Source organism: Urocampus carinirostris, chromosome 15 (genome assembly GCF_059441175.1).
Source record: "Urocampus carinirostris isolate Australia breed hairy pipefish chromosome 15, RoL_Ucar_1.0, whole genome shotgun sequence".
Lineage (NCBI taxonomy): Eukaryota > Metazoa > Chordata > Actinopteri > Syngnathiformes > Syngnathidae > Urocampus > Urocampus carinirostris.
In genome coordinates, this window is record NC_142363.1 from 2,358,743 (window position 1) to 2,384,573 (window position 25,831).

At 39.2% G+C, this 25,831-nt stretch overlaps 3 protein-coding genes across 6 annotated transcripts in view; 2 read left to right on the plus strand and 1 right to left on the minus strand.

Annotated features, from left to right (window-relative positions):
- crybg1a (crystallin beta-gamma domain containing 1a) overlaps positions 1–1,368 on the plus strand; it is a 74,384-nt gene extending 73,016 nt beyond the window's left edge. The window contains exon 23 of the mRNA XM_088354997.1: positions 669–1,368. Within this exon, the coding sequence (XP_088211123.1) occupies positions 669–757 (89 nt within the window). The 3' untranslated portion in view covers positions 758–1,368. The remainder of the gene's footprint in view (positions 1–668) is intronic.
- Positions 1–15,064, minus strand: rtn4ip1 (reticulon 4 interacting protein 1). Of its 4 annotated transcripts, XM_088355001.1 has the most exons (10): positions 14,384–15,063; positions 11,286–11,437; positions 7,823–7,891; positions 7,624–7,748; positions 6,229–6,277; positions 6,031–6,167; positions 4,430–4,613; positions 3,912–4,004; positions 2,441–2,562; positions 1–152 (listed from the first exon to the last, which is right to left on the minus strand). In XM_088355001.1, the coding sequence occupies exons 1-9, from the start codon at positions 14,637–14,639 to the stop codon at positions 2,443–2,445; spliced, it is 1,185 nt and encodes a 394-aa protein (XP_088211127.1). In that variant the 5' UTR covers positions 14,640–15,063; the 3' UTR covers positions 1–152; positions 2,441–2,442. The 4 variants fall into 4 exon arrangements, with proteins under 4 accessions (XP_088211127.1, XP_088211128.1, XP_088211126.1 ...); XM_088355002.1 differs by lacking the exon at positions 1–152 and having other exon boundaries at positions 2,288–2,562; positions 6,031–6,122; XM_088355000.1 differs by lacking the exon at positions 1–152 and having other exon boundaries at positions 2,288–2,562; positions 14,384–15,060.
- The window catches only part of qrsl1 (glutaminyl-tRNA amidotransferase subunit QRSL1), a 15,423-nt gene continuing 4,507 nt past the window's right edge, over positions 14,916–25,831 (plus strand). Inside the window, exons 1-10 of the mRNA XM_088354999.1 lie at positions 14,916–15,033; positions 15,341–15,500; positions 15,567–15,665; positions 15,740–15,836; positions 15,915–16,076; positions 16,138–16,313; positions 18,813–18,925; positions 20,899–21,091; positions 22,004–22,121; positions 23,973–24,178. Of these exons, the coding sequence (XP_088211125.1) occupies positions 15,010–15,033; positions 15,341–15,500; positions 15,567–15,665; positions 15,740–15,836; positions 15,915–16,076; positions 16,138–16,313; positions 18,813–18,925; positions 20,899–21,091; positions 22,004–22,121; positions 23,973–24,178 (1,348 nt within the window). The 5' untranslated portion in view covers positions 14,916–15,009. The remainder of the gene's footprint in view (positions 15,034–15,340; positions 15,501–15,566; positions 15,666–15,739; positions 15,837–15,914; positions 16,077–16,137; positions 16,314–18,812; positions 18,926–20,898; positions 21,092–22,003; positions 22,122–23,972; positions 24,179–25,831) is intronic.

Consider the following 25,831-nt stretch of genomic DNA (forward strand, 5'->3'; position numbering starts at 1 on the left):
TTCAGCCTTTAATAATATTTATTCTTAACAGCAAGAAAACAAGAACACTGCTCCATGCAATCCAACATGGCAATCAACAATCAGCAAAACGAAATACAGTGGGACCTCGCTTCTTCGCGGTTCCACGTTCGAGGGTTCAGAGCTTCGCAGGTCTAAAAAAAAATAAATAAAAAATAAATGATTTTTAAGCATTTTTCAAGGGGCGTCGCTACTTAGTGGTTCCACGTTCGGGGGTTCAGAGTTTTGCAGGTCTAAAAAATAATAATAATAAAATAAAATAATTATATAAAAAACAAAACTTTTTTGTTTTAAGCATTTTTGAAGGGGCGTCGCTACTTCGCGGATTTTCACTTTTTGCGGGTGGTTTTGGTCCCCATTAACCGCGATAACCGAGGGATTACTGTATGGTGCGTGCGTAATGACGTCATTCAATAGAAAACGTCTTACCGCAATTTCACGAGTAAGAGCGCTATAAAATTGACTTGGGCTGGGTTTTAATACACGTTGGCCTGGGTCGGGACAGGCTGGATATTTTAGGCCCAATCCAACCGCTGCCTCAAACTCTTTTTCGGGGGCTGCAATTGGCCTGCGGGCCGTGAGTTCGAGACCCCTGATTCAGGAGATTATTCAATGCATAACATAATGTCATATTGTGCTCTGTATCACAGGAGGTCACCAATATGACCGGAACCAAGTGATCCTCAACACTTTCGAGGAGGGAAAATCAAACCAAAGATGGACACAGGAGATTTTGTGACTTGCTAGGGTGGTCCTCGAACGCAGATCCGCCAGCAGAGGGCGCTCACCGCTCATGCTTTGCACAAACACTGCACTCTTGTAGCATTTAGTCACTTCTACAGGAGGGTAACAGTGTTCCAATTATAAAGTAATTAACTTAACACTTTTTCCCCATGTTGTATTTTATAGAGAACAATGTTTTCATTTATGTGTGTGTACTTATTTCTAAAACGGCAACTCAATTCTGTGGTTTAGGGGATTTTCTTGTTCCATAACGTCCCTAATACGAGGTTTCTGCTTCATCCTCTAATGTGTAAAAGGCAAATTGAAGTCAAAACTCTGTAGATTGATTTCCTGTTGTCACAGTTATTGATGATAATAATACTGTTAAGTTTTGTAAGGTTTCTAAATGTTTTTCAGGCAAATACATTGTATTTATTATCTGGTAACTTCTAATCAACATTTTGTAAATATGTAAATATGAAATGAAAACGTATGTTTTTGTTGATCAATTTAAATGAGCAACATGAATGGGAAATGTTGTCCTGTGTTGGTTAAATATGTAGTTGGATTCACCTTCTATTACTCGGAATTTTGACCTTGGTGAAATAAAATCTTGTAATGCTGAAACAGCTTACCAAATTCCCATTTCTCGGCAATATTTTTAAAAAAACTTTTTTTATTCAGCTGTTAAAGGAAGAGCAATTAAAGGAAATTTCAGGCTGGGTTTCAAAGCAATCACAGTACAAAGACCGCCCTTTCAAAGATTTTAAATAATTTCAGGTACAATATGGATTTGAATAAACTTAACAGTTATGCTGCTGGATTTTAGTGCTGCTTTTGATAATAGATCACCAAAATTTTCCCACGCTCAGATTATTGTAATTCCTTGCTCTTCCGTCTCTAAAATGTATATTGCAAGGGTGCAGCTATTTTAAATATTTGAATTAATATAAATGATTTAATACAGCACTATACATTTCCATCTGTTGTATGAAAAGTACTATACAAATATATATTTATTATATTTTATTTATTTATTTTTTTAAAACTGGAAAGTAATGAGAGACAATGTTTAACATGTATCAGGGACAGGAAGTTTGTGATTTAAATTAGAAGCTACCTTGGTTTTAAAACAATATTTAATCCTTAAAATCATATAATAGTAATAACCTTCTGCTTATATCATTCAATCACCTATCAAAATATTACAAATTATTATTATTTGAGGGCAGCACAGCAGCTGAGTGGTTAGCGTGCAACCCCACGGTGCGGAGAGTCCAGGTACCGCAGCCTCACCATGTAGAGTTTGCATGGTCACCCCGTGCCTACACTCCCGTTTCCTCCCACATTCCCCCCAAAAAACATGCATGCATGTCAGGTTTATTGGCCGGTCCAAATTTTCCCTAGGTGTGAATGAGCAAGTGAGTTGTCCGTCTCTGTGTGCCCTGCGACTGGCTGGCAACCCGTTCAGAATGTCCCCTGCCCACTGCCCGAAGATGACTGAGATGGGCTCCAGCACCCCTGTGACCTTACTGAGGATAATCGGTGCAGATAATGGATAGACTTTTATTTAAATATAAAACATTAACAATCCATCCATTAGCAATTATAAATAGTCTAATCCAACAAAACTGCCGTCAAAAACAAATACGTTGTACAGTAGCTGAGATTCTTTTGTTTGTGTGTATGTTCCTGTTACACTCATCGTGCACCACCGTTGATCTGGACCACAGTCTTCCCTCTGGCATGGCCCTTTTCCACCTTCTCAAAGGCTTGAGGAACCCGCGAAAAATCAAAGGTTTCCTCAACGACCGCTTTAATCTGCAAAGGCGAAATGGAAAACGTTTTTTTAAGCATGCACAGTAGTTAATGAAGACTGCGTTTTCCTGACATGTGAAGAACTGTGTGAATGATTGGGCTTTGTAAATACTGCCAAGAGTGCAAGGCAATTGGTGAGCTGAACAGATTGTTCATATGTAGAGATCGGCAAGTGGATGCAAAGCAAGGATTGCATGAAGGTGTGGCAGTTCCATCAGTGATGTATAGCTCAGAGGTGTGCGGTAAGAGCATGCAGGGAGGGTTGATGAAAATTATCTGAGATGGTATGGACATATGGAAAGAATGGAGGCCAATTGACTAAAAGAGTATGTAGTGCACAAGTGGTAGAAATAGAATAGGAAGATGGCCTAAATATGGTTGGATGGAGTGAAAAATGCTCTGGTTGTGAGGTTTGTTAATTTGATGAAACCAAGAATGTGTGCTAAGGATAGATGTAAATGGTGAAGGATAGTTAAGAATGACAGATTAACACATATGATGAAGAGGGGGTAGACCAGTGTATGCTGTCCTCTCTGCTGGTCAGGGTTCCTACAACTTAAGGCAAGTTCAGTTCAAGACTTTTTAATTCCTTTTAAAATCAATTTTAAGACTAAGACATAAAAAGACAAATGGAAAAACCAAAACACGACGTGAATTAGAGGCAATTTTAAACAAGTGTTTTCATTTTATTTATTTTTTAAATTACATTTTGGACCAGTTGAAAACTTTCCATCTGAAAAACATTGCACGCTCCAAAGACATGAAAAAGAATCAATAAAAAGGATGTTTACAGAACTTCACGGATCCCCAGTCAAAACTGGCAGATATTTACTAGTTCGATATAACTTCTGGCACACTAATTAAGTTTTTTTATCATGATGCATGTAAAATGACTTTTTGGTCCAGTGTAAAACTTTTGAAAAACAATACTATTCATGAACAATTTTGAGTGTAGCATTATAAAAAAAATCATGGACGGGGAAAAAAACTTTGTACTCCCTGGATGTGGACAATTAATAAATAGAGTTGAATCTGTGTTTAGATTTTCAAGACTTTCAAAATTTTGATTTAAAACATTTTACTGCCAATTTGGGCTTTATTTTTAGAGTAAAGAATTCAATGTCTTTTAAGATTTCAAGGATCTATGGGGAACCCTGATGCTCAGACCTTGTTGTGCTGTGGGCTTGATGTGAGGTTGGGAAGAGCCAAGTGGAATGAATGTTTGGTTAATATAAAAGTGTGTTCTTGACTCAAGCCACCTACCATTAGGGGTATACGGCATGTATACATGCATACATAGATAGATTGACAGAAATGACAGCAAGAACATTAAAAAAGAGGATTAAGAGTACCTGGCCTGCATCTACCATCTCCCTTATTTCATCCAGCGCAGGACCGCTCGGTGCAAAGAATCCCCAACGGTAGTGTACTCCCTTTGTAAGGTGCTGCAAAAAAATTAGTTTACAGGTCTGGTCAGGTGACATGCAAAAATGAGAAAGACAATTTCACTTCATTGTTCACAGCTGGACGGCACAGCCAATCAGCGCATCGTTATCATAGAGATAACAACCCATAATACCATGTCACCCAGGCAACATTCAATCAGCGCTGTCCCACGAAGCACAATTTTCTCCCTCTTTCTCTCTGACACACACAAACACACAGGACGCATAGAGCCCATTCAGTAAATACAACAAACGTGGGAACATGGGACATGTTTTACTAAAAATGAAAGAGAATTTGGCGATAGAATGGTAGCGCATGGCGATAGATCGGCGAAATATATGTTTTACATTTTTTTGGGTGTGTGTTTTGTCAAAATGGTGCCATTCACCCCGGGTCCACAAAGAATGCAAGGGGTTAACCTTACCTTGATGGCCTTGCCAGCTACAGTGGCAGCGGTTTTGAGCATGCCATCAGCAATCCCCATGGTATCTGTGTTGTGGAGGAAGGGCGTGACCAGAGTGACGTATTTGGAGCCGCTCCACGGCTTGAGGAAACTCAGAGCCCAGTGCTCCGTGCTGCCTCCGATGTTATCCAAGATGAAGTCAAACCTTAAGGAAGAACAAAAGAAGATTAGTGGAAGGAATTTTACAAAGATCACAATAAAGCAATGGTCTGCAACCACCGGGCCATTGACTGTTAGTGGGCTGTGGGTCATTTAATACCGGGCTGCACAAAAAGAGAAAAAACAGTTTTTTTTACTGATATTTCTCCATGTGAACTTCACTTTAATGGATGCAAGAGTGTGTGCAAAGGATAAATGTGAATGGCGAAGGATAGTTAAAAGTGGGTGTGTCGTTAAAAAGTTTCTCTATTGAGCATGTGTGCGCTAGCTACCGAGCCGCCGTTGCCGCCCTAGATAATACATACGAAGTTAAAATATCTAGTTAATGTTGGGGTCTCTGAAAGGATACCGTAGAAAAGTGCAAAAGAATTGTGAGGATAATATATTATAATGTACAAATATATGGATGTGTAGTAGCAGGTAAATAATCATAGTTATTAGTAGTGTACAGTGGTTCAAAAGGAGCAGCTGAACGGATGTGCAAAATTGTCAGTAAGGTAAACATGTTCACTACACAGTAACAATACAATTGAAGAGAAACAAAATAAAATGTTTATTAATTAAATTATTTTTAATTAAAACAATATAAAAACGTGTGAAAGCAAATGGGTAGGCTTGCTATATGTGGGATTGACCGTTTAACGGTCTAATAGCCGGGGGGACAAAACTGTTGCAGAACCTGGTGGTCCTGCACCGCACACTGCAGTACCTCTTCCCAGAGGCTAGACGAGTAAACAGCCCATGATAGGGGTGACAGGGGTCCCTAACGATGTTTGTGGTTCGGGATAGGCAGCCCTTCTGGGTAATCTCCTGATTAGAGAGAAGTCCTTGTGATTTTCTCCGCTGTCCTCACCATCCTCCTCATACTGCTCCAGTCGGAGGCACTGCAGCCTCCACACCACACAGAGGTACAGTTTGTCTGAATACTCTCTATGGTGCTTCTGGGAATCTGGTGGACTCTCCCCATCCTTCACAGAAATTACAGAAATCACATTTCCTTTCTTTCTCTCTCCCTCTTCCTCTTCCCTCCTTTTCTTTTTCTATCTCTGGATGATATCTTATTTTTTTTGCCCGTTCTTTCTCTCTGTCACCTTTTCTTTCTTTCTTTCTTTTTTCTTTCTCAAGTTCTCGATCCCTCTTTCTCTCTTTATTTCATTCTCTTTAATCTTCAGTGAGAGTTTTTTTCTACCATGTGGCCCCCGAGCTCAGATGAGTTTCACAACCCTGGTCTGAGAATTACAAAGTGGATTGAGGATTATTATTATATTATTATTATCATCATCGTTATTGTTATTATCTCTGATGTTATTTTGGGCCGGGCCACAACAATATTGTCAAAAATAAGACCATTCTGTGGTACAGAAAAGGTATCAGACCACTGCAATAAAGCACTGTGTGCTCACTTTTCCAGGGCAGCAAGCGGAACCTCAACAGGTCCGGCCGTGTAGTCCACCACCTGGTCTGCTCCAAGACCCTTCACGAAACGCTCTGCATTCTGGGAGCAAGTGACGGTCACGTGGGCGCCCCACGCTTTTAGCATCTTCGACAATAACAAAAAGATGATCCAGATGATTTGATAGTGAGACATGTGTGAGACATACCTGGATTGCAAATGTGCCCACACCCCCAGACCCTCCGAGGATCAAAACACTGTGACCAAAGACGAGTAAAGACAACATGTTAAAACAGGGATGATTTTTTTTTTAAAATAGTAGTAGCAATACTTGGTCTCCTCTCCATCATTTTGTTATGTGTGCAAGCGATGGGAGAGTTTACGATTAATTGCATGACACACCAACTGTACAGGCTGTTATGACTCTACGGCAGGGGTTGGTAACCTTTTTGATCAAAACAGCCAAAAAAGCAAAAATATTTTGATTTTGTTTTTTGGAGATAGTCACAGCATTTTATTTTAAGACAAAATTCAACAAAACCACCAAACCAGCTCTCGAGACAGAGCTGATTCATTAGTGCAGTTTTTTCACTCCCTCCCACAGTTACTTAAGAGTGTTAAAGCTCATTTTGTCCTTAATAATGGTTCTGAAACAAGTTGCAAGCAAAGCTATTTTGTAAAAACGTCACAAAATACTGCAAACAAGGATACCAACATTTTTACCTTCAGTGCAGATGGTACTGAGCGAGGAGAAAGAGTGTATGCGTCCTGTCATGTGTATAGCTGCGCCTATTACTACCGCTCACCCAATGAAATGAAATGATCTGCATTTATATAGCGCTTTTCAAGTCAAGACTTCCCAAAGCGCTTTACATTGTGCTTCACATTTCCAATTAGCGGCCGTACAGCCATGTAAGGCGCTAACCTGCTTATTGGGGGTATTAGGGGTTCAGTGTCTTACCCAAGGACACTTTGACATGTAACACAGAGGAGCCGGGATTCGAACTGCGTTCTCTTAATCCCAAGACGAGCGCTCTACCTCCTGAGCCACTGCCGCCCAATAGAATTGCCCTGGGTGCTTTGCTAGAGCTTCCGGGTAAAACGCTTTTTTTGTGTTAAAATTTGTTCTGTGCCCTTTTATCATAGTGTGTCTCAACAATGAACATAAATTGTTTAATGAGCTTTCATGCAAAGGATTTTTAGTGATTTACTGACAAAACTGGGTCTGTTGGTAATACGCATTGACTGTAAGCTGTCGTAAAAATTGTGTCCTATAGATATTAGACGAACTCATTATTAATCAGAATTAACTCGGCTTTGCATGTGTGATGATTGGGTTTGCAGGAAGCAATATAGTGGAAATCGCTCAAGTTCTTTTTTTGATGTCTGAGCCACTGTACTCATGAAAAGAGCCATGTTTGTCTCGCAGGCCATAGATTCCCGACCCCTGATTTATACATAAGAGCAAACATACATGCGCAAACACGCAGATGCACAGAAAAAGGAGATTTGATGCTATGATAAATGGTCTCGGAACAAATATTTTGATCACTTTAAGGAAAAAAACCCATATGATTATGCATGAGTTTGTGTTTAAACTTACCGTTTCTTGGCGCAGTTATCTTTGCTGAGGCCGCCGGTGTTAACAAGCACTGACCAAGCTGTGGTGGCCACGTAGGGAATAGCCGCAGCCTCCGTGTGGCTCAGCGACTTTGGTTTGAGCGACACCTGCAACAACGCACACAACACGTCACTCTTGATGGGAAAATTCCTCCATGGCAGCTTTATGACGTGATTTTTACCTCATTGGCACTTAGCACCACAAACTCAGCTAAGCTTCCACGCTTCCACGGCGGGATGGCAGCCCACACCTGACAAGGACACACAACAAGGTGGAAAAATTGGGGCTTCCTTTCAATAAATATTAATTGCTGTTTGGAAAAATTAACTTTTCTAATTTTTGTATAGCTCGAAACATAAAAAAAATATGGTTATATAACGTTATATTATTATTATTATTATTTCCCTGTTTTCTTGTAGTGTGAACTGATGTAAATATGTATATTCGTGAGGAGTTTGTTTTATGTAAATACAGAGAAGATCGAGCTGGAAGAAACAATTTAAAAGAAAATTAAAGGGTTAGGATTAAATAAGCATATGCTTCTTCCTATCCCTTTTCGGCCATGTTATGACAACATGTTTTTGTTTTTATGACTTGTTGTTTTGTTTTGGTTTTTCTTATGTTCAAAATAAAGATTCATTCATTCATTCAAGGCAACAGGTAAGAAAACAAAATCACCCAATCTTGGAATTTCGGGTTTTTAAAAAGCATTTTGTTTTTTGTGGGTTGCTTGGTTAGGTTTCTTTAAAACCAAAAACCTGAGGTTGTTTGTGCATAACAAGCCAGGGGTCAATTTCACAAAAGAGTTTGAGAGGGAACACTGAGCATATAAACCTAAAAATGAGGAAAACGCCGAGTTGTCTGTTTCACAAAGCAAAGGTCACTCAACCAGAGAGAGAGGGGTAACTATAACAGTTTCACAACGAGAGGTAACTTGAGATCTCGACTAGTTACCATAGTAACAGTGTCTTCAAAACTAGGCTACTCTGTAACCGTTTTTTCCTCACCCAACCTCAAGTCTTTCTCTGCCTTCCTGCCACACACGATTTGACTTTCTCTTTCATCCTGCCAGTTTTTGCATAGCGTCACGTAGATCTGCCTTCTTTTATTTAAAAGAAAAGGCAAATTACCCTTAATTGCAGGTGCACTTTTCACAAATGATTTAACCTAGATAAAATGAACCCGTTTGGCAGATTTCCCATTTAAATTTAGGAGTTTTGAACGTCTAGTGAACGATTGTGAGTTGGGGGAAGTAAAAAACAGGATAACTTACAGCAGAACTTTTTAATTTGGCGCGCTAATAAGTGTGCAGGATTTATTTATGCGCACAAAGTCGTTTTTTTTCTTTAATTATTGTTATGTTTAATTTATTTCATGTTAGGGGCCGGTCACACAGACATTTGCGGCTGAATGACGGCTAAAATTTTGGGATTTTTTTTCGCCCGTGTTTGCCCGGGATGGAAAATGCGCAAAATTGGCTAACCCGCTGTTGAACTGTGGTATGGCCGGAAAAAAGACGCCGGTGTTGTGCCCTTTTCCGACTCCTATGCAAATTCCTCCCCCCCTCCGATTTTAAATGAAAAAAACCAACAATTTGTTTACACCGCGGGATCCAATGCAACCAGGGTTTCATTCACAATAAAAAAGACATTACATACGGATATTATAGTAAATCAAATAAATATTATTTGTGTACAATTAGTTGTGATTGCGGAAATCATAGCGTACAGTGACGTTGGTGACTTTTCCATCCGCGTTTACAAACGCATTTTGTAAAATACGATCGCGCTTTATTGTTTAAATAAACGCGTTATAGAGACTAGGATCTCCCAATTATTATAATTAGCTCGCTTTATTTTTTTTTAAAGCGTATTATATAGAATACGATCGCTTTTGTCGGAAGCGTACATTGACGTTGGTGACATTTTCATCCGCGTTAAAAAACGCAATTTGTAAAATAAGATCACGCTTTATTGTTTAAATAAACGCGTTATATAGACTAGGATCTCACAATTATTATAATTAACTTGCTTTATTGTTTTAATAAGCGTTTTATATAGAATACGATCAGGGGGGGAGGAATTTGCATAGGAGTCGGAAAAGGGCACAACACCGGCGACTGTTCCGCTTCCTCTCGTCGCGTCATTTGCGCGTCATTTCCGTGTTTATACCACGTGTATAAAAACGTGGGGGGGGCTTAAGGATTATTGGTCTATCTGCTTTACTCATTATTCATTATCGATCAGTTCATAATACGCTACAAAGCTTAGTAGCCGGGATTCTTATTCTCAGCCAAAAGGCCAAGTTAAGGTCTTAGCATTAAAGCCTTGCTACGACCAATACGGATGCGCCAAATGATTTATTCGAAATGAAGAGAAACTACGCTGACGGGGATCCATGTTCACCCCCTTGACGTCACGAGCACAACTGACGTGTGCTCGGCATTCGCGCTGTTTATACGCGGAGAAAGGCGTTGACTGTCACACGCGTACCACGCTAATTTCACGTAATAACACCGCGATAAAGGCGCAGAACATGCTATTACCATGCTCCACCCAAGATTACCCGCTGAAATTTCCCGTCCTACCCAAGTGTAACCGCGCCCTGGCCGCGACCATAGCACGTAATTTCCGCGTCATTAACTCGTGTTGACCACGTGTGCGGCACGCGTTTTAAACACGTGCTCAAACTTTTGAGCTGCTCAAAAGTTTTGAACGCAGCCAACCACGTGAAAATTTGCGACCGCGAGTAAAGCACAGCTCTATCTCGTCTATATGGCGGGCTCGAAACGTCCAACAGCGCCCCAGCGGCATCTGCTTCACGACTAGAGATTTCTGGCCGTGGTTAAGCCTCACTGCGCTCGTTAAAAGCTGTGTGCCCGCGCTCCGAAGAATTGAGCAGGGCAAAAATATCTCGCGCCCCCACCCGCGCGCGAATTCCCGAACTCGAGTTAAGCACAGCTGTATCTCGTCTTAATGGCGAGCTCAATGCGTCCAATAGCGTCCGCCTCAAAGGCAGAAATTTCTGCCCGTGATTCAGCCGCAAATGTCTGTGTGACCGGCCCCTTATGTCCAGGGCTCCATATAAACTGTCTAGTTTGGGGGTCTAAAAGGACACTCTCAGCTTCAGTCAAGTTGGAGCGCCATTATGCTGTCTTTAATTGAGTGTAGGTGATCAATTTAAAACTACACTGACTTGAATAACCTCACTCAAATGTGCCGCTGTGGAACTGAGTGTTTTCTGGCGCAACTCAGATGTCAGGGTTCGATTCAGCACTTTGGAATCTCCTTAATTACATGATCCCCAGGAATGAGGTAGTGAATTTGCCCCAGTTGGGTTATTTTAAACCCAACTGCTTATGGAGAAATACTGTTTATGTAGTGAACAGCAGGTCTGCTGGTGTGACAATCTGACTGTAAACTGTAGTCGAAATTGTGTCCTACTTATACTGTACCGTACCCCTTGAAAATCAATGTTTTCTGGGCTTTGCATGTATGGCAATCAGCTAAACATGCAACAAAATTCTAATTTTGCACAAGTCCTATTTTATCTCCAAGCCACGTACTTATAAAAAGAGCCAAACCTGGCTCGCGAGCCATGGGATCCAGACCCCGGGTGTAAAGTGAATACAAACGTGTGTTTACCTCATCCCTTTCTTGAAAGTACTTTACATCCAGACCACATTCCATGATAACGCCAGAAACGTCCCTGCCCAGAATCAGTGGGAATTCATTTATTGTCGGATTAAGGCTCAGTGGGTCCCTCTTCAGAGACATAGTTGCAGCACCATGGCCACCTGGCAAAATAAAATATGTCATTAGCGCATATACTGTTGCAGTTTATGAAACATTACAGTGACTATTTTGGCACTTTTTAGTGTCATATTGTATAATACTGACAGAAGTTTAAGTTTGTGTATAGTGGAGTTTTGTGGTTATGAGGAAAAAAAATCGTACTCAACAATAAACAAGAGCTGAAGATGTAGAACAAACGCTGTGTAGAAACTCACAAAGGTTCATATTGAGGAGAAAAACAATACTTTGGAAAGCGGAACATATTGGTCAGAGAACAGGCTTGGTTATGTCATTATACCAAACATCTGTCTGAATTGGGACAAAAATATTGTTTTAAAAAGAGATGTTTAAAATTGTTTACTGGAATGATTGAATTAGGAATCAGCGTTGCAACCACTGCAGTAATAACACGAAAAATTATGTCACAAATTATGTCACAGTTATCAGCCTAATTACAATATACCAGTATAATATATATATATATATATATATATATATATATCCATTATCTGCACCGCTTATCCTCAGTAGGGTCGTGGGGGTCCTGGAGCCCATCCCAGCTATCGTTGGCAGTGGGCAGGGACACCCTGAACAGGTGGACAGCATGTCGCAGGGCACACAGAGAAAGACAACGCACTCGCTCATTCATAACTAGGGACAATTTGGACCGGCCAATAAACCTGACATGCATGTTTATGGAATGTGGGAGGAAACTGTACTTCCCGGAGGAAACCCACGCAAGCACGAGAAGAACATGCAAAATCCACAAAGGAAGGTTGGTAGCCGGATTTGATCCCATGTGTTCAGAACCTCGCCGCGGGCGTGCTAACCACTCATCCACCATATATATATATATATATATATATATATAATATGTGTGTGTGTGTGTATCTCTTATCCATATGTGTTAGTTTGGAGTTAAAAGAGTATCGGATGAGTGTCCTCAATATGCTAAAAATAAACCCAATGAACACAAGTAGAACAAAAGGGAATTGTTTATTTCGTTTGGATATTTGCAGCATGTAAACAGAATTATAAAAACAATATTGACAAAACATGGATTATGTCACCCAACACCCTAACCAAGTGTATTAGTGTTCTTAGACAATACTTTATGCTAAATGTTGTCTATTGATCACTAAAAGTGGGGTACATGCTAATAGATACCAGCTAATGACTTTCTCAAGGTTTCTTCATTTTCCTCATGTTAAGGTTTTGAGTTTTTCCTGACCCTGACATAAGTTTTAGATCAGGGGATAGTGAAATAATAGTCTGTAGTTTGCAATAGTCTGTGGTCTGTGCAGCCCTTTGAGACTCCTTCTGATTAAGGGCTATACAAATAAACATGACTTGATGATTTTATTATATATATATATATATATATATATATATACTTAATAAATTAGATATTTAAGACCCGGCCCGTTGAATAATTTAATTCATCCCACCATAAATGTATGCCAAAAAAAGAAGCTAGTCCCTAGGTCATTTCTATCAAAAGTTACGGTTTCTTAAATGAATGCAAACCAAATTATCCCTCTCGCAACTAGAGGGCAGTAAACGATATACTCTCAGCTAAACGATATACTCTCAGCTTGAGTTGGCTCAGCCTAGTATTTTGATCTACTGTAGGATTATTGTATTGCCCATGCACTGCCAAAAATATTATTTTGAATTTATTTGTATTAATTACACACCAGTGTGACAATTAAAGCAGACATGGTATGTTTGGTATGAGTTGGTTCAGGTGTAAAACTGCATTCACTCAACTGTTAAAATAAACAAGTTAACACATTCACTGCCATACATGAAAATAATTTCTTTCGGATTGCATAGCTGTCAACCTCCACGGCTCCATCCCCGTACAAACTGTCGTATTTTCCCTTACAAAATAATCTTGCACCGTATTTCTTTTTGCGGAATGATGCATAATGGGAAATCCCCAGGCGGCAGACGCATGCGCATAGTAGCATCAAACCGCCTGCTTCGTTTGCAACAAAAAAAAAACGATACAGAGATAGAGGCTACCGCGGCGAACTCGTTAGACTTGATTGATTTGCCGTTTCGTGATAGTCGGTGTTTAATGGATGGTACCCATAATTGACAAATTTGCGTTGTTCCGTACAGAGTGACTTGTATGTCGTACAAGTCTTAAAATGCATAAAAAACATACTTTGTACGGCAAAAACATACAGGTTGACAGGTATGGTATTGTTTGTAAAACATTTGCTTGGAAAATATCCCTTGTCATACATGATTACAATACGTAGGGTAGGCCACTAAAGTAGACTGAATGATAAAGCATAATACTGAAAAACTACAGTAAGCTAAAAAATTTGAAGTTTACATTATTTACTGATCCAGCACTCATGAATACAGTAGGTCTGGATCCGGCCCCAGACCCAAAAAGTTTGAAATCCCTGCGTAAATTGGTCACTTGGATTCACACTTAAACATTCAATTGGCCAACACTAATTGTTAAAAAGATTTCGACCATATATGTGTCTCATTGAATTCTGCATGTCGTTAAAAAAAGTTATCAGTCACAAGAAGCTGGATTTATCGGTAGGAAATAAAATAAATCGTGCATCCCTAGTAGGGATGATAAATAATGCAGTGGCCAAGTAAACTTAAACTGCACTATTAAAATCACTACAACCAGGCAAATACAATACATTCTTACAATTCCTACTATTCAAAGACATATCATGGCAAGTTATCATTGCAATATTAATGATTAGGAGCTTCCCAAATGCCATGAATTTCTTAAAAGCAAATAATAACAAGGACAAGATTTGAAATAGACTGAATGTCTTGTGCTTTATATGTATAAGTTTAGATTTAGAGGAAAAAGTAAAAGACAGGTGCCTGGGAAAAAAACGTTACATACCCGTTACGGCCCACATAGCTACAGATTGATTATTTCTGAGCAGAAATGTGTCACTCACCTCTCATGCTGACGTCAACTGGGTTGAGTCCTGCAGAAAACACCTTGACGATGACCTCGTTTGGGTAGTCGATGACTGGGAATCTAGCATCTTTGGTGAACCGCAGCACATCATTGGCGCCGTATTTATCAATGACCCATGCGCGCATGACAGTTCTGCGGCAGCTAGAGGTCTTGAGCAATCTGCATATCACCTTTCTTGAAATAATACAGTGAGATAACCACATAGTGTGCGCCACAGGTTTAAGAGCTGCCATTCGGATTGTTAAAACACTAAGGAAATAACCATCCACAAGAAATAAAATAATTATATCGCCGGTATCATTATTGCAATAACGTATTAAAGTTTCTTAAACCACTGCTTTATTCTTAACGAAAACAAAATCAGCTTTTTAAAAATATCATACCATGTACCTCGAACTATTTAGCTTTCTTTCAAAACCAAATGCTACTACACTTCCTGAATGGGTTTTAGGGACAACCAATCATAGCTAAACTTGCTCAAAAGTCAACCAATGAAACAGAACCTTATTGTACCTACAATGATTTCCAAACAATTATGGCAGCCTCCTGAAGTCGCACACCTTGGTGAAGGTTGTCAGCTTAATTCTTGGCGAAATCGAAAATATGCTCAATCTCACTTTGCAAGAGGTTAGTCCGGTTCCCTGGCTAAAAGCTGTGTTTTAGAGTGCTGTATCTTAACGAACGATAGATCTGCCTATCAAATATCAACTACGAAATTTCTTGAACAGGCTTCTGGGAGCGTCTCATTTTGAAATTTTTTTTGGTCATTTAAGGGATTTTCTTATCTGTAAAAGCATCCAAAATATTCAGCGGTAACTTGATTCAATGTTAAAAAATACATTAAATTGCTTTCTGTTTGTTTGTGTCTTTTGAATAAGACAAATACCCATTTGCACGTTGGCATAACTAATGAACGTACGTTGTCTATTCCTAGGTTTCTCTTGCATTTAAAGAGGGAAAGATATCTCCTATTGAGCTGTGTAAAAAGTGCTTGAACCACATCAAGCTTAACCAGCATCTCAATGCTTATATCACGGTGACAGAAGAGCTGGCCTTGAAGCAGGCTCATGAAGCAGAAAAAAGACTGTTGATGGGTATTAAGAAAAAAAAATCTCAGGTCCAGGTATATCCCACCTCTTATATTTCATGACCTTGTTTAGGTGCCCCTAAAGGTCCTCTGGATGGAATTCCCTTTTCAGTCAAAGACAACTTTTGTACAAAGAACGTCAAGACAACATGTGCTTCAAAGATGCTCCAAGGTATTGACTGAACTTGTATTATATGTGTTTGTTCATTCATATTCTTAATATAAAACTGATTATGATTTTTGCAGATTACACTCCACCATTCAATGCTACAGTTGTCCAAAAACTGTTGGACCATGGAGCTGTCCTCCTTGGAAAGAACAACATGGATGAGTTTGCTATGGGGTATGAACTTCTCCCACCGTTTATTAACAGTTCATATAAAACTCATGTGTATCAGCCCTTTGCTTCCTTGTCTTCTAGCTCAGGAAGCACAGATGGTGCATTTGGGCCAGTCAGGAACCCATGGAGCTACGTTACACCTTATTTTAAACATACAGGTTCAGCAACAGACTCTGACTGGGTTGTCTCTGGAGGTAGTTCAGGAGGAAGTGCAGTAGCTGTTGCCTCTTTAACCAGTTACCTGTGAGGGAACAACTATCTCCACCTCAAAAGTGGAAAAATACCCATTACATTTTTGTTGTAGTGCTTTAGGATCTGACACGGGTGGGTCCACCCGCAACCCGGGCGCACTGTGCGGCGTTTTGGCACTGAAACCTACGTACGGCTTGCTGTCCAGACATGGCCTCATACCGCTGGTCCACTCATTTGACGTTCCGGGGATTCTGGCAAGAAACGCCAGTGATGCAGCTGTGGTTTTAGGTAAGTTGTGATTGGGAGTTATTTTGAATCCATATAATTACACCTAATGTAGTATCTTAAATGTCGAATTACGGAATATGATAATAGGAGCAAAATGTTTGGGATGTACTTTTCATATAGGATATCATATTGATATCTGCCAAAAACAAATTTCATGATATAAACTAATTTTATTTCGCAAATATCATCTTGTTTATCTTGCTCGTATTTTCCGTTTTTATGTTTATTTAAATTGTTTTTGGGGGTGAGAAAGGTGTTTTTTATAGCTACAGTATGTCACAAAAGGGAGTACACCCATGGCATTTACATAATTATTTTCATTTTGTCCAAGCAGTGTTTCTTCAGTAGTGTTCTATTAAAAATTATGATTAAATATCTGCAGAAATGTAAGGTGAACATTCTTTTGTGACATACTGTACTTGGGGTTAAATTGGATGATTTTGGAATGTCAGGAACAGATGATTGGTTTACGGTTATTTCTCTAGGGGAATATGTGTTTGAGATACAAAAAATTCTATATGCAAGCCCGATCCAGGAACTAATTCACATGTGTCAAACCCCCGGCCCGCAGGCCACGTCCGCCGTGTAATCATATCCGGCCCGCAAGACCATTTTACATTATTGTTATTAATGACCCGTCAATATGAGCAACGCCTTCTCATCCCTGGACATCATATTCTGACGTTTTAGTCACTGTACCTATTCCTTCATATATGAAGTATATACCAGGGGTCGGGAAGCTATGGCTCTTTCTATGAGTACCTATTCCATAGAGACAAATTTAATTGCATGCAAATTTTCTCCATCTCGTTCAAAGCTTGAACCTTGAATCCTGTTCAGATACACGCAAAGCCAAACCAAAGCTCAATTGTAAATGGGTACTTTGCAGAATACATATAGGGCATGTTTTCACTACGATTTACAGTCAAGGTGTTGCACAAAAAAGAATCCTTTATACAAAAACTCACTATATAATCTGTTTTCAGTGTTCAGATACTTTTTGATTAATCCACTGAACAAATTGTAAATACGCCAAAACACCGGAAGAGAACTTAAAGTTATTTGATTGGGTGAGTGGCAGGGATGGGTGTAGCTATGCAAAAAGTGCAAGCTCTCCCTCCCATCTCTCGCCCTACTCCGTCTGCGCCAAAGGTAAGCACATCAGGCTCCCTGTTCTCAAAATGTTGTGACGTTTTTACAAAATAACTGCTTGCATCTGGTTTTGAAACCAATATGTATGAATAAAAAGGGTCAAAATGAGTTTAACAGATCTTGAGTAATAATTGAGTTAATATGTACATTGACATAAGAGCAAAGGAATTTGAATGTTATTTTAATGTTAAGTTGTTAAAGTTAAGTTCTAAGTTGTATAATTTAACAAGATATTTTTATTTAGAGCAAAATAATAAATACTGTATGAGTGACTTAAGGTTTAACTTTAATATTCTTGTCTGTTTTTATTCATATTTATGTTCCCAAAAACATTCAATTTAAGTGTGTTCAATAAATGTTTATCCTGGTTGGCCCGCGACCTTAAGTGTGTTTTGAATTTTGGCCCCTTGTGCAATTGAGTTTTACATCCCTGAACTAATTCGTCTTGTAATAATAATAATAATAATAATAATTTCCTTGTATTGTCATTCCGTGTAACAATGTACACAGAACGAAATGTCGATTGCACCTGACCCGCTGTAGCGAGCCGATGCAGCCGCAGCCAACAGAGGGCGCCGCCGACCACTTTTTAAGTCTTAGGAATGACTCGGCCGGGGCGCGAACCACCGACCTCCCAGTCTCAAAGCGGGCGCCTTACCATCTAGGCTTGTATATAAAGGTATCACTGTAGAGTAAAACCACGTTATTCAACCCCAAAATGTGAGTACTTGTTTGTGCGGTATTCCAACGAAAAATTTGAATTCGAACATGGCCTAATGCATAAGTGAGGTGGCTAATTTTCCGCGGTTGGGTATCATCACTTCAAAAGAAATTGTCAGTCCGACAACACGTGTTGATAATTTATTGTGATTTTTGTTTTATTGCCAATAATTATGGGTCCCAAGAAAGGCATAATTGGGAAGGAAAAGGGATAATGTTGAGAACAATGATCGAGTTGAGTTGATGAAGTAAATTATTGTGGCGTGTGATAAGGATGTACAAGTGTCTGCCATCAAACCAATGCTCAAAATTACAGTTTTGTGTCATTATTTTGATGAGATATTGAAATGATTGGGTACCCTGTCTTTATTTTCACTAAAAATAATAAATTAATTGGGACTTCTATATTTATACATCACACACTTTTAATTAAGGGACATTTTAAAATGTTTCTATTGGGTTTGGTCCACAAAGCCCCCCTCTCTTACAAAATATAGTTCATCATCTAATACTAGGAAGACCATATATTTTTGCAATCTAAACACTAAATGCTGAAACAAGTAAAGCATCAAGTGTTTAAACACCACTAAAAAATCTTATCAGTGATCTTGTTTACACATCAATCAGGTATTCTCCAAGGCCTTGACACAAAAGACTCTACAACAGTTCCTGCACCCCCAACGTCAACAGAGCTCCCTGAAAATTTGGACGTAAAGAACCTCTGCATAGGCATTCCAAAGGTTTGTTTATTCTATTTTGTTTTTTTTCACATATTGGCCAATACTATAAACTAGGGTTTGGATAGATGGCCCTGAAATAAAATCCATATTTCAGTTTAGACAGTTGTGGTTTTTATTTTATTTTTCCAATAACAACCCTCCCCCAACACCTCATCTCATCTCATTAGCTGTACCGCTTATCCTTATTAGGGTCGTGGGGGGGCTGGAGCCCATCCCAGCCATCTCTGGGCAGTGGGAGATGGCCCAACACATTTATAATAAAAACGATTCATTAAAAGAATTATTCTGTACCAAATAATCACACAAGGATATATTTTCGATCAGAAAATATTTTATATAAGGTTAGTGTGAAAAGTCAAGTCATGTTTTTTTTGTATAGCCCTTAATCACAAAGCGTCTCAAAGGGCTGCACAGAACACAGATTATTGCAAACCACAGACTATTATTACACCATCCCCCGATCTAAAATCTACATGAGGACAAATTGCCCAGCCCTAGCATGAACGTAGACAAAGCTATGAAAGCAGGGCAACATGGAAGAATAGGGGTCGCCAACCTTTTTGAAGCTCAGAATTACTATTTAGTTATTGATTGGCGCAAAGGGCTGGCAAATTGATATGTGTTTCTAAATTAGTACCATATATTTTTACGACCATTGGGCGCAACGTGTTCAAAGGTTTATGTTTTCATAGCTGGTTTATTTCTGTATTCAACATCACGCAGGACGCACCTTATGATAGGGCGCAGGAGCACTCTGCTGCTGCCAAGTTACAACAACACAGACAAGCATACAAGTGTGCGTATTTAAAAATACAGAAAAAGCAAAACTATGTTTCTTTGTGGTTTATTCAAGTATTGATTACAAAGTAAAACACACAAATACAAAGAAATTTTAACAATAGAGCTGGTGCAAAACTCACTCTTTTTTTTTCCCCGATAATCGATATAAAACAAAACCATCAAAATCCATGTCCTCTGGTTCTGACTAGAAAAGCTTCGCTAAATGTCCATTAAAAGGTTTACTTTCTTGGTAACTTTCTGAGCCATGCAGCTCCTCTTAAATGACGCCGGCTTTAGCGGACAACAGTCCCAGCAGACGTTAGCCCAAGTATCGACAATCCATTTTTTTTTCATTATAATCCACCAGAACTTTCTGCGCCACTGTCATCCTATTCCGGGTGGAAGAATGACACAGTTTCATGAAAAGAAAAAGCTAAGATTATAACAATAACTTTAGAACTGCTAGATACGCTATTGCGTTAGCATGCATGAGTACTTCCGCAAATTGCGTGTTACATCAGGTGTTCTCTTCTGCACAAGCGGGACACGGAAGATGTATAAAAGTCACATCAGATCGCATAAATGTCAAATTTATTTGGAAATGTGAACAATCTCACAAAAACATCGTATTTCACCCCAAAATGTTGTAAGTCTATGACTCATCTGAGGCTCGAACATGTAACCTCCCAGTCTCATGGTGGGCGCCCAACCCTAAGGCCACCTTGGTGGTTAGTGTTCGCCGCTTTACATCACAAACGTGGCGCACCACACGATAAGGCGCGCCGCACAATTTGAAGAAAATCTGAGACTTATATGTGCACCTTATGGTGGTGAAAATATGCTATATTGTTACTGTTACTTTGTTATTACCAGGTTGTGGTCTAAATGCAAAAAATTAACCGTCATGCCAGAAATCAAAAGTCCTAGAAAGTCTAAATGACCCATGATGTATTTTCAGATCTGTTGGCTATTAAGGTGGTCTTGGCGGCTATTTGGTGCCTACGGGCACCTCGTGGGAGACCCGTGATCTAGATATATTTTTAATTTTTTGCCTAATTTCCAAGCACGTATTTCAATAATACCTTAAAGGTAAGGTGCGTTGTTTTGAGGTGTTTTTAAAAGTTACAAATTCTGTACTGCTCTTTTTAAAAACGCCTCCAATAGTTCAGGTATGTGCCTCCCATTGGTTTCAGGAATTCTACCCCCCCGGACTGAGTGAGGAGATGGCCTCTGAGTGGAGGCGGCTGACAGACATGTTTGAAAATTCGGGGGCCCGCGTGGAACAAGTGTCCCTCCCACACAGCCAATATACCATTGCGTGTTACCACGTTCTGTGCTGCGCTGAGGTGGCTTCAAACATGGCATGTTATGATGGTCTGCAGTATGGTAAGAGGCCACACAAAGTGCTTTGCTGTACCGCATATACTGTGGCTGCACAGTAAACCTGTTTATATTAAACTCTTAATGTATATGTCAAATTTGCCCAAAATTCCAATCTAAGTCATGCCCAAAGCAAGTTTAATGCTGTTCTTGAACCATTTGGAGAATATGGACGGTTTTGCTCTCTTTGGAAAGTTAGCACCATGAAGTAGTTTCCTAAACTGCAATAATCACTGCAAGTGCTACTAAAATTGAGTAAATATAAGGTTCTTATTCTCATCTAAACATTTTTTTGCAATCACATGCCTCCAGATGAGTGTAACATTGGCATATTAACTCGGGAAAAGAGGTGAAGAAACAGTTTAAATCTCAACCTCATACCTTTTTAAGTTTAATCACAATCTGAAAAACTAAAGATTGTATTTTACAAATTTCTCTAATAGCAGGTCAAGGCGCTTCCAAAAGTGGACATTTTGGATCGACCAGTATAAAGCACCGAATCCTTTGCAATAGTGTATTTTACATTGGCCTTTTTTGACATTTTGAAAGAGTTGTAAATGTTTGACTTCACTTTCCAGAAGTCAATCAACGTTTGTGCACACTTGCGCATAGTAATTGTGCGTAAAAATGAATACCGAGTGGCGTTATGCACGTTTATTTTGGGGTCCACATTGAATACCTGAGGTATATCTGCATATCGTTCTTTTCAGATTCCATTCCCTTACCAATGTGTCAATCATAATTTGATTCGGTCACTAGGCTAAAGATATTTGGTTCTAAAGTATGCGATCTTAGTTTCATCAATACAGGCGCTTATAGGTTGTCACAGGCAAAGGACTGTGAAAAAAAGCTTGCAATTGGACAAGAGTCTCCCAGAGAGGCATGAAGTTTGATGATTTATTTGCTTATGTTGATCAGGGCATCGTAGCAAAGTGAACAGTTCCACAGAAGCCATGTACGCAACCACACGACATGAGGGTTTCAATGACGTTGTGAGAGGCAGGATATTATCTGGAAACTACTTCCTGCTCAAAAAGTAAGGAACAACCTTTTTGACTTTGTATCGTGAAACGCCTTTTGTAACCTGAAGCAATATTTTTAATTCTGTTTTAATTTGTGTTTTTGGCTATAACACATATTAAACAGTAAAAACAAATCTTGGAAAAAAATCTCTTGATTTTAGGTATTTCTTTCACTTACTAATGTATTCCTCTTTTTTCTATTAAAATTCAAAGATAAACTTAAGATGTGTAAAAGTGTCCGAGTGCGGAGATTTATTTTTCTGATCCTTTTTGATGATTTTTCCTAGTGAAAAATATGTTATAATGGGAGAAAAAACATATTCATCAGATTCATCTTTTCATTATACTAGCAAATTATATTAAAAAGATCTGAATTATCTGATTAATCTCATTTTAACATATAATGTTCTTGTTTGCAAAAGAACATACACATTGTAAAATAAGAAAAAGGATATTAAAATGAGAATGCTTTTGTTTACTAATGGGGTAAGAATGTATTTTCTGCATTGTGTCAAGAAATCAAAATAATTATCTAAATACAAATAAATAGATTTAACGAGGGATGACTGTAAATTAATTTATAACGCAGATCACCTTTCGGGGTCTCAATGCTTTACAGATTTTTGAGATGCATCGTGTTCTGTATTTTGATTGGCTAAACTTCGGGTGTCTAAACTTTTCAGAAAGCGGGCCGGAGGAAAATTTGTTAGGGCCAACTATTTAGCCTGGCATTTCTGAACAGTCTTTAATGAATACACCCTCTGAAAGTTTTGGCAATGCTTGGCGGTCAGCGTAGCGACCTCACAGCTCACCTTTTTAGCATTTTCATTTGACCAGCGCGGTCTCGTGAAAAAGCGCTGCTGTGCCGCTAAAACGGCTTCCAGTTGCATCACCTGATCACAGCCTTTGTTTTTTTGTTGGCTTTTTGAGTTCTGCATGTTTCGTCTGGCTGTGCCTCTCGATAATATATTCTTTGAAAACAGCCACAAACTGGGCAGGCGCAGTGGTTTCAGATTTTGGTGAAAAAAATTGTCTTGGAAGCTGCGCCCTTCACAATCAAGTTTCCTTTTAGCCATGTCGGAAATGGGCTAACATTCTCACAGAAAGCCAAGGACAAGGTGGACAAAGTGCTTCTGCCATCATCTGGTGAAATGGGGAATATCTTTATTGTACAAATTTGTTTTATACAATGGTCAACATTACCGCTGGCCAATATTATAAATTTTATGACAGAGGCCGGGGGCCGATAAAAATTTGATCACGCGCCGTAACTGGGCCCCTGGCTGGGCTAAACTGTCCTCAATAGAGTAGGTATTTGTAGAATATATACACACACATTTATATATATATATATATATATATATATATTATATATATATTTCCCGAACAAAATTACTGAATGCTGTACCTGTAAAGTAACGCTTGGGTTTGTAAAGAGGGTGTTCATTCTTTGGTTTCAATGTATAATCGTGTTTACTTCTATAATAATAGTAAAACATAGAAATCTATGAAGTAAACAAGATTGTTTACTTCATAGATTTCCCCATAATGTGTTCTTTTTGGGACGTAATCCCCTGCCATTAACGTAAGTTGACTGTCCTATATATTTGTTGAAATTCGTTATTGTGAATGTCTTCATTTTTGTTTACATTTACAAAACAAAATTATGGAACTGACAGATTTTTGTTTGCGTGGCTCCATGGACTTATGGACCCAACAACAAAAGGGTAATATTTATTGCCATTATCTGTCTGATACATATGGGTTTGATAATCAGGTTTCCTTGGCCCACATCTACGGACATTTTTTCAATTTTTTTGTCGTATTTTCTCTGATACTGTAACATCTTCCTCCCACTTTGTCAGAAACTACGAGCACTACTTTCTAAAAGCCCAGCGCGTCCGTCGACTCATCGTAGAAGATTTCAAGCATGTGTTCAGCTCTGGTGTGGACGTGCTGCTGACACCCACCACTCTTTCAGATGCTGCACGTCATGCAGATTTTATTCAAGAAGACAACAGGACACGCAGCTCGCAGGATGATATCTTCACTGTTCCCGTCAACATGGCAGGTAGAGAATTTTAGACAAAGACAACCAAAGGTTTTGAGTTGGGCCAGTAGCCACTATAAGAGGTGTCGAGAACCTTGTTGACTTAAAGAGCAATGATAGCAAAGTATTCTGTTTATTGCAAGAACACTGAACTGATGCATGAACGATGCATAAAACTTGGGTCACCATGGCGATCACTTTCCCTCGGGTGACACCGTTCCTGCGCATGTTACCTCTCTGATCAGACGATAATGCTGGGACTACGCCATCTTTTTTTTTTTTTGGTAATAAGCTCTGTTGAGGAGTTAACTGCCTATTACCGGATTTTCACAACTGAAATGCGCACCTAAAAGCCTTTATTTTTATTCAAACGCTGACCGTGCGCCTTATAATACAGTGCGCCTTATACAGTATATGGATCAATATTGAGTCGCAAGGCCTGACAACTAAGGCAAGTAGCCGCCGACTATAATTTTCCCCCATAGGCAAAGTAGTCCGCGGTGTATGCTGGGATATATATATATATATATATATATATATATCTCTACCGGTGTTTTATTTCCTAACCAATGTGTCAATCATAATTTGAATCGGTCACTATTGGCTAAAATTATTCGGAGGTAAAGGAGGCGAGTCCTTTTTAGCATTTACAGGCTCGCATAGGCTAAAGCGGGTCAAAACAAAGCCTGCAATTGGATGAAGAAAATGTGAAACACATGTTTGGTTGCTCTACGGCCTGGAGAACATAGTTTTACTGTAGTCTGTATTTGTAAACAGGAATTATGGGGCTAAACGGACAGCTAGCGACAAGCAATGTCCATCAATGCAGATGCTTCTCTGCAAATTTTCTTTTTTTTTGTCAGCATTTTTGTGTGTTTTGGAGTGTGTAAATATTTTACACGGTTGGATTTACTCACGGATGTAAGAAGACGGATGTTTGTGTTTTATTATTGATTGTGATGGCTGCAAGACGACTTTGGTGAGCTACCCCGGCTTTATATTTTCCTAGTATCTTGTTTCTGACCGGTCTTGATGTTTCTGTGATGAATCTATTTTTAAATTCAATGTAATTCCAAAGTATTTGTCAAATGCACTGTAAAGAACTGCATTTCCCTGCACAATTAAATTCTTACTTTCTTAGAAACTAAGAAAGGGTTGGCATTTCTAGAATCCCAAGAGTTTAACCTTCCTAATGATATGTGGAATGACGCATTTGAGTGATTAGTGACATCGTACAGACATGGTGTCCGTACGTGTCTGAGATATGTATTTGTGTCTTTGCGAGCCGTCGGAATGTTAGAGGGTTAATACGTTTGACCGAACTATCTGACTGTTTGGTTGACGTACCCACTGTAGCACCTTATAGTCCATTGCGCCTCATGTATGGAAAATATAGGACAAAAATCTATTTTTGGGGGGTGCGGCTTATAAACCAGTGTGCCTTATAGTCGTGAAAATGCGTTACAAAATTTTATGTGGTGACTATCACCACTCTGCTTCTCAACGCCCATTTGCCAAATGGGGCCCCCTAAACACACTCATTCGCCAAAAAAAGTAAGCAACAGTATGAAGTAGGCGGCTTCTTCAATGTGTTAAGAAAGATCTGGTCAAAGCAACTCCTGCCATATAAGGGGGATTTATCATAGTGAAATCGTGTTACTTACTGATGTGCAT

What these genes read in the sequence shown, in the direction of transcription:
- rtn4ip1 (XM_088355001.1), bottom strand. Translation starts at nt 14,639, where the DNA reads ATGGCAGCTCTTAAACCTGTGGCGCACACTATGTGGTTATCTCACTGT. An exon ending in ACTTTCAAGAAAGGGATGAG is followed by an intron (nt 7,892 to 11,285) that starts GTAAACACACGT and finishes TGTCCTTGTCAG; the next exon opens with GTGTGGGCTGCCATCCCGCC. An exon ending in TGGGCACATTTGCAATCCAG is followed by an intron (nt 6,168 to 6,228) that starts GTATGTCTCACA and finishes TTATTGTCGAAG; the next exon opens with ATGCTAAAAGCGTGGGGCGC.